The 8,992-nt window shown below is 37.7% G+C and overlaps 1 protein-coding gene across 1 annotated transcript; it reads right to left on the bottom strand.

Annotated features, from left to right (window-relative positions):
• Positions 1–1,881: 1,881 nt before the first annotated feature.
• LOC104537548 (muscular LMNA-interacting protein-like) lies at positions 1,882–6,155 on the bottom strand (the record flags this gene model as incomplete). The annotated part of the gene is made up of 3 exons (XM_010180462.1): positions 6,060–6,155; positions 4,105–4,263; positions 1,882–2,250 (listed from the first exon to the last, which is right to left on the bottom strand). Coding segments are annotated over exons 1-3 (624 nt in total), but the record flags the coding sequence as incomplete, so codon positions are not given.
• Between the last annotated feature and the right edge of the window lie 2,837 nt (positions 6,156–8,992).

The raw sequence follows: 8,992 nt of genomic DNA, 5'->3' as shown, positions 1-8,992 counted from the left end.
AAGCCATTGATGAATATATTGAATAATACTGATTAATGCAGAGGAAATGCTCTGGTTCAGTTAAAGTGATCCTCTGTACAACACAATAATGCTCAGTGCTGCTTTTTGTTTTTCTCATCTCTGATGGGAAACTCATGGTCTAATTGTGCTTTTAAATGAACATAATGTTATACATAATAATTCTTGATACATCATGATACTGCTATTATAATCCTAGAACTGACAAAGTAGCCCGTGTATGGAATACTTTGTACATAGGAAATCTACCAATGGATAAAGAATGCATTTATTTTACCACTTCATAGTTTTCCTTCATTTCTGAACTGATGATACTTCATTAGATAGTAAGCCAGAAAGAGCCATGCCCAAGGAAACACCAAAGAAGAATGAGAACATCAGTGAAAAGCAAGTTAGTAAAAAACATCTTCTTATGACAAGACAGAGACAACTGGAGATATTTTGAAAATGAAGACTGATGAAGTACTAACAGTCTTGAAAAACTGTGACTTAAGAATAATGATGAGATATGCATTACCAATACTACATACTATCTTACTTCACATTCAGGTGAATAGCTAGTAAAGTTAGGCTGTTCCATGCAACCTGTATTTTCTGTTACCAGGCAATTCTCTATTTACTTGTCAAGTCATCAAAAGCTTAGGAAAGCTACAGCATATGAATTTCTCTGCATAGTCTTACAAAAATTCACCCAGTTTTTGTAATAGCTTTTAAAGAAACCACCCATGTAAATCTGGCAAAAGATGCACACAGAACATTGCTGAACTAAATTTGTATTTCCCTAGAACAATTTTTTTTTAAAAGATGCTTCCCCTACATAAATTAATCCATGCCTTTACACCTTCCTCTGGTAAAGTTCTCACTGACTTCACTAGGAGTTTCTCAGAAGAAATGAGTATTTCATAATGCTGTAAATCCCAAATCAGATTGGATTTCTTATTCACAATTTCCTCAATGAAAAACTGACACTGAGTTTGATGAAAAAATGAGTAGCACAAATATTTCAACACAACATAAAAAGTCTTATTCAATTGCAGAGACAAAGTAGCCATGCTCAATTTTTCTTAAAATCTTTTATAAAGAATGACACATTCAACCATGTAAACTCTGTTTAGGTCAAAGGAAATGTCTGAATTTATTCCATGTAAGAAGGTTGCTGCTATTTTACTGAAGGTATAGTTTTCTACTGCATATGTCCTTGAAAAAAATCAGTGCTCTTTCTAGGATGAGAGACATTAACTTTTCATGCAGTACATTGGATTGATGCATTTTGAAAATGAAATATTTCAAAGACCGATTTTTGAAATGTCCATTGGCAATTTAAAACTTCAATAAATCAATAAATATGTCCTATAAAGACCAACATTAAATGTATCTTTCAACTGATTAGTTCATTACACCTGTGCAGTCAGTGCTAACTAAAAATCAGAATAATGGAATTTTTACAGCTTCTTTCTCTAGCATATAGGGCTGCAGTGGATGCAGAGAGAAAAATAGACCTGGGAAGTCTGATGCTCATCATTCTAATGATCTACAGGCTCCATTGATTTCAATAACCTTTGCCAATTTAGACTAACTGGGAATCTAACACCTTCTGATTAACTTGCTGTCATGATGACCTGCTCTTAAAGGAAAGAATGACATCTGCATTACCTGCTCCATTTATACACCAGAGCCATAGGGAGAGGCAGTAAGCCAAAAGGATTGGGACAACTCCTTAGAGTGCAAATATTACAGGAATGGCCAACAAAAATGTTAATTAAAGATTAAATTGGTCAAGCTGTTTTAAGAACCGACTCAGTGTTCATGTCCCGAAAGCTTTAGGAAGCAAAGGCTAGCTCTAGAGTTTAAAGAGCAGGTTACCTGATGTTTTTGTGGATCAGCAGTGCTGTGGGAAAGCACAGCACCTGGAACATGCCCATCACCAGGAGGTTTCCCTGCCCCGGTGCCAGGGGAAACATGGGACATGGCCAGCAGCTGAGCACTGATGGGACTGTAGCCATTGGAAGTCTGATGAACGTTGTTCGAGGCAGCAGCTACTTCATCTTCATCACCGGAATCCGTAATCAGGATAAACTCAGCCTTAAAAAGGTCATTCTCCTGCATTTCTCCTTTGCTTGAGTTACGCGCCAGGAACTGGAAAGCTGTTTGAGTGCTGTCTGTATGGACGGTGGACACACAGTCTTGTCTGGCACCGCTCTTTATAGCCAGATCGTCGGAGACTGCTTTAGACTGCAAAAGTTCCAAGGAAAAAGATCACAATTAGCTGCATTTTAGTTGAGTTCCTCAAAATGCTAAGTAATTTTGGCTTGCAGAGGTGGCTGGCACTGCACTACCAAAAGTGCAGAGGGCAAATGAATTTGGGCATGAGCCCCCAGCAGAAACCAGCTTCCCAGGGAGCCCCCTCCTTCTAGTCCTCAGGCCAATGCCACAGGGTCTGCCTTACCAGCAACTCACAGAGAAACAAGGCACTCTTAAGCACAAGGATGGCCCCAGCCTGAGGCTGGCGCAGGAACCGAAAGGAGGGTGCAGTCAAGCCGAATGAGCTGTCAGACCAGACTATACCAGACACTATGGGAAGGCATCCCAACTGCAGAATCCACGGGAGCAGACAATGCTCCTCAGAGGAGTCTGACAGACAAATCTGGGACAAAACCTATACATATTAATGAAGAAACAAAGGCTTTTAAGTCAGGGCATTCTCTGAAGAGAGCAGACAAAGAATCTGAGGTCAGAGAGCTTTACTGTATCTTCAAGCATCTCAGTACAGACTATAATTGTTCTTATTTTCTGCAATTTCCACTTCCAGTATGCAACTTTTCAAGAATGCTTTGGATAAAAGCAGGAGCAGTGCAAGCTGGGCATACAATATACACATCATCAAATCATTCAGTATTGAAACTGCTATGGTAAATCATATTTCTCTTGAAGGAGGAATCAGGTAAACTAGAAATATTGTGTACTGCAAGATAAAGCCTGTAGATGGGGTTCATATTAGAATCCTGCGTGAGGAGTATAATTATTACAAATTTCCACTTCACTTGCAGATCCTCAAGTCCCTGGAGCTCAGTTCTTTAATAAAGGAAGGTACCACCAGTATGACTTTGGAGGTGTTATTTTTATTACCTGATGTTGGTTGGTTGGGGTTTTTTAATACTCACAGAATCATAGAATGGTTGGGCTGTAAAGTTCTAGATATTTTAGAAAAGGGAGTAATTGATGTTATGAATGCCTCAGTCCTACGTCCCCTGCCAGGAGAGTTTTCAACAGATAAATACAAGGAGGCAGACGTCAGGAACGTCTGATTCTGCTTTATCCAGGGTTATTTACAGCAAAATCAATATTGAGTGGCTGTGAAAAGTTTTTACATGGAAGAGTGCCAAGAATTGCAGCCCCAGCAACATCCCAGGTAAGGTGCTGTTACACAAGAGCAGAATCACCATAAGCATTAATTAACTCCTGAGGGTTTCAGTTTGCTTTCAAACAGTGTGGAATAAAATAAGAGGCTGTTAAGTGTTGTGAGGAAGGAAAGTAATAACAAACTGTGGGCTGGATAAAGGAAGGAGAACCAGGAATGGTGAGCTGTTGGCTTCACTGTCACAAGAAATCATGGGAACAGACAAGCTTTCAAAACCAAAAAGCAAGCTTTCACTTTGATGTTTTACTACTCAGCCATGAAAGAGATTGGCACCTTTGCTGGAAGCCATAGTAGAGGCATTTGCTTAAACCAGGATCCAATGACCAACTCCTATAAATTCCCATGTGATAACACTCCTAGCACACCACTCCATGGAGATCAGGAAGGAATCTCCCCTCGTCTGCCAAGAATATAGCCTTGCGTGACTGATAGAGGACAATATCAAGATGGGCAATGGTTTCCTTCTAATATAAACTCTGCCAAAGGCAAAACAGGTTGTTAAGCAGATATCAGACTTTTCTTGTGCATCGATTCTGCATCTCTGGTAAGCTTGGTAATTAAAGCCAAGCAAAAGCCAAGAAACAGTTCAAGGGGAAGAGCTTGAGTTCAGCAATGCTCAGGACAAAATTTTCTGTATTTTTTGAAAGAATGTAAAAACAAAATTCTACCTTATTTATGTTGTCTTGATTACTCAGATCCTTTGGCTCTTCTGGAATTGTTACAAGGAACTTAGAGACATCCACAACCTCAAAATGAGTTGGAAGTCTTCCAATGGATGGCACGAATGTGAAGGTTAATGGTTTGGTTCCAGATTCTTGAGAAGTTACCTACAAAACACACAATTAGTTCAACTTTCTTGTCCAAATAAAATTTTTGTCAGAGTTGAAATAACATTACTGCATCTACACAACTTATAAGTCTATTATTAACTATACTGGACGTTGGTTTATTAACAGATCATTGTATAATAAAGCCTTCTTTAACTGATAGAATACTGCCTTGATTGTATCCGTCATCATCCTGTATATTCTAATGGTGTGGCACAGCAGATGGGAGAAAATTCATTCAATAATTTGTTACACTTTTACAAACCAACGTTACATTTTCCATACCAGAAACAGAAAATCATATTCAATTTATTTCAAGGCTGCTTTTATCTTTGTTTAACTCTACTTTAGTAGAACAGTAATGTAATTTTACCATTGTATCTAGCCCCTTGAGTATTTGCTTAACGACTTATAACAAATTAGAAAAACCTTTTCTCTGCAAAAAGAAAGCAAAACATGTTTACATTTTCTAATGTAGCTGTAGCAAATGCGGCTAATTCTGAACAACATTTGGGATTAATTCTGATTCAAAGAAAGGATTTTCTTCCATTTTCTTTGGACCATTCAGTCACATACACCAACTAATTTTGTGTCTGCCTTTTCATTTCTCTCCTCCTAACTTACATTCTCACTAGAACCATGTCCGTAGGGCCTGAATGCACTGAAGAGACTCTAAGAGAAGGTGATTTCACCTAAACGTTCAGTTTTATCAGTGCTCTCCCATCACTTCCATCTTCTTCACAGGAGATACCGGACAGGAAAAAGAGGTCCCCACAGTGGTAAAACTCTCAGTTGCGTTGCCAGATATCAGGGAGAGAAACTGCAAAGGCCTTGGCAAGGTCAATAGAGGGAACCACATCCCACACTACTGAACCCCACATGCTGAGTTTCCGCATTACCTGTTGGGTTAGAAAATCCTTCTTACTGATACAAAACTATGGAATGTAAAGATTTTTCATTGTTTTGTTCTCTGATTTAAAGCTTATGGCAGTTAATTATGTTCTCAGTGAACTCTAATATGCAAACCTTTGAATCATAGAGAAAAACAGGACCAGTGGTTTGACTTTTTTTTTTTTCTTCTTACTTGTTTAAAGTTAAACCAATTGGAGAGCTATGGCTGTCATTGTGCTACTTTGCAATTTGTATCCATAAATAAACAGCTGCTACAGAACAGAGTGGAATCATGGAATGCATTCACATGATTTCCTGTGGCTGGAACATCAGAAATGGTAGTTAGAGTTATCCTGTTTTCAAAAAGTCTAAGCAAATATTAGTTACATTCACTGACAGCTATCTCCTGGAGGGCTTGCGCAAAACAGAGGTAGGTTATTTATACAAACACTAGCAACTGCTGTTTTCTCTACAGTTTAGGAGAATCCTGCTCTCTCATACACAATCAGAATAAATTTCCATGCGTCCACCTCTAATTCTGAAACAATAAGATGTTTTGATGTTTGAAAGTGAAAAATCTGAATAAATGGCTATCATCTTGGTTCTGAAATTCGACTTTTATATTCCCAAACTCACACTAATAGGTTACGTTACACTGCAGGCTTGCTACCCAGTTAGAGATGTGCACTGCAAGGCTGCAGGGACAAGGTGATCTCCTACTTCCCCCTCCACTCCTCTTCGCACAATTGGCAAAGCACAGGAGCACACAGCGAAACACTTAGGTCTTGTTCCTGATATCAGTCGGCAGAGTAACATCAGTACTCAATGATGTAATCATTAGTGAGCAGCAGTCAGTCCCTACAATGCCACTAGGGATGTAGCCTCTGCCCAAGCACCTGCTGTACCCAAAGGCGCTCCTCAAGAAGCAGGATTACCTGCATGCAGGCAGGAGCATCCATCATATAAGCATTAGTGATTTCTGTACAGCTGACACTATCCATTACTGTCTTACACAGCACCTGAGTCTCCACTGAAATCACCTGGAGATGGCCTGTGCTTTCCTGCCAATTTGTAGCTGTGCTTTCATCTTCTGCCCCTAATTAGGAAATGCAGCTCTGGCTACTTTGTTCATGTTTACTAACATTTTCCTCCTCTAACTCATGCTTTTGTCATTCTCTTGTTAGATACTTGACATCAGCTGTTTCATACCAGTGAATATTTTCATGTCAGAGCATAAAATATTCCTTATAAAAGAAAAAGGAAGAGAGAGAGAAAGTGTGATATAGCAAGCCCACATACAAACAGATTTATAGAAAATTCCAATCAAACGTGGTAGCATTGCTAAACTTCCCAGTACTTTATCTGCATATTTGTACCAAGGAAATACAAACAAAAAGCCAAGTCATGAGACTCCAGACTGGTGCATAGTAATGGGGAGATCTTGCCATAACCTAGTTCTATATTGTGTCTTACCCTGTGCACCCAATTTTATTGCTCTTGTGGAAAAAATAAAGAATACATGAAGAAAACCTTGCTACACTTGGACTAAACATATTGTGGAAATAACCTTCAAAATTGTTTGCAAGTTAAAATAAAGATTGGAAAAGACATATAAAGATGTGTAAGCTAGAATATTAATTTTCAAGTGGAAGATGCCATTAAAGTATGCCATTATTTATATTCCCCTAGTATATTCTATTTTTAAAGTTTGGAGTTTAGAAAGCATAAAACACCAAATAGAATTGCTGCATTTCAGAAAGTTTTAAATTGACAGATACTGCATGAGGCAGTGTTCAGGAATGTGCTCCTCTTATATTCACTCATAGTAAGTGCAAAACAGGAACTTCTAGCAGGTAAACCTGGTCGTGCAATCTAGGCTGCATCACAGAAACCTAGATAATGAGCAAATATCACAAAACTGGTCAAAAAATGCAAACATTTCCACTGGGGGGTGGGGGGGAGATGAAAAACTCTTACTTAAAAGTATCTTTTAAGTGGCCAGTTTTATTTTACAGATTGCAGAAAATAAGCAAAAATACTTTGATATTTTATAACTTAAATTTTAATTGGACTATGTGAAGCACAAGGAACCATTACATAGGGGTTTTTTTCAAGGCAAAGAAAGAATTCGTGCAGATTATTTCATATACTCATTTGATTTACTATATCTCTGGCTGATGTATCTATCCTTGAAGAATTGAAATAAAACAGGTTGGACTTTCAGCACGTAGTTGCAGATATTAAAATCCACTCTGATATGTAAATAATAGAGAAATAACCTTAAAATTAAAATTTATAAATATATATATGACATTTTCTTGCAGATTATCATATTTTCTCCAAAACCAGTAGCAACAGCAAAAGGAATTCAATGCCATACATTCCTTGCTGTCATAATTCACTGGACTCAATAGAGCTACAGTGGCAGAAAAATACCATATGTGATGTCTACTGAAGTTAATACTAATTAATTCTGGTTTCTATTATATAATCAACTTTATACACAATTAAATAATTGATTGTTTAAAAATGTATCCTTTCATAATACTTAGTTCTTTGAAGAATATAAATTATGGAGTTTAATATAAATAACCTTTGAATATCCATTGGGGGCTATAGTCTCCTGCATAATATATTGTTGAATAGCTTCAAAAGGAGAAACTTATCCTAGATGACTTCCATGACTTCATATGTCATCAATTTACAAACAGGTTTGTTGCATAATTATTACCATCAATTTACAACTACCTCAGGGATAGTAACTTAAACTATATTAATTGTTGCTTTCATTACCACAGCTTCTACAGTCCTTCTTTGTAGAGCAAATTTTTATTGTCTTGGTTACCTTACAAAGACAAATGAACACTTTCATCTATCTAATCTCTCACATGCTACATATGCATTCAGCATACTGCCTATTTTGTAATTTAAATTGAGGTCCCATTGTCAGTGATTGCTTCCCAGGATTTCCTTCTGGAATACAGATTGCTAAAGTGAAATTGAATATGCTGGTTCGCATTACCACTTCTTCCACTGTTCTGCTAATGTAAGTCATTTCGCTAATAAGACAACATCTTGAGAAAACCTCATGCTTGAAATATCAAGTACTTCCTTTTGAGGCTGTTTATTTATTTGTTTCAATTACAGAAAAGGGAATATATGCATAAATAATAGCAAAATAACAAGTGTGTGCATTGTGACATAGAAGCATGTTGACTGAAGCACTGTTTTGGACAGAGCACAAATTCACATGCCCACAATTCCTGTGTGATAAATATAGCTCTGACACACAGAGCACAGCTAACGCCATTCACCCAGCCAAGGAGAGAAGACATCCAAAAACACGGCCTGTGTTGTGTAACTGCTCCTTAAACTCCTTTTCTGTGTTCAGAAAAAAGACCACAAAGAAACAGTCTCCTCCTCAACACAGAGAAAAGGGCTAGTCTACTACAGATTAAATTATCAGTTAATGAGATGTAAGAATCTTCAGCATATTTTCATATCCTGACTTATTTAAAGCTATTGTAGTAACCTAATACAGACAAACTGATTACTGTGTAATACAAGCCCTGGCTTTTCTAAAAACTTTACAAACAGCAGCAGATTATCATCTGAACACCAGATTTATAACTGTGAAACTTCAGGGGAAAAGCTAAATCTACTCCAGAACTCCAGGATGAAATTACAACCCAGCTGAAGTTTGTACCAGAATTCCCACTGACAGCTGTGGTCCAAGAACTTCCCCAAGCCATTTGCCTTGCTCTGTAATGTGCGCATAGTATCACCTTCAGCACGTCACTTTTGCTTCTTTCAGTACAGCAGCACACAGCAAAATGCA

This window comes from Mesitornis unicolor, unplaced genomic scaffold, assembly GCF_000695765.1.
Source record: "Mesitornis unicolor isolate BGI_N332 unplaced genomic scaffold, ASM69576v1 scaffold11993, whole genome shotgun sequence".
Classification (NCBI taxonomy): Eukaryota; Metazoa; Chordata; class Aves; order Mesitornithiformes; family Mesitornithidae; genus Mesitornis; species Mesitornis unicolor.
This window is presented reverse-complemented; position numbering and strand designations above follow the sequence as displayed.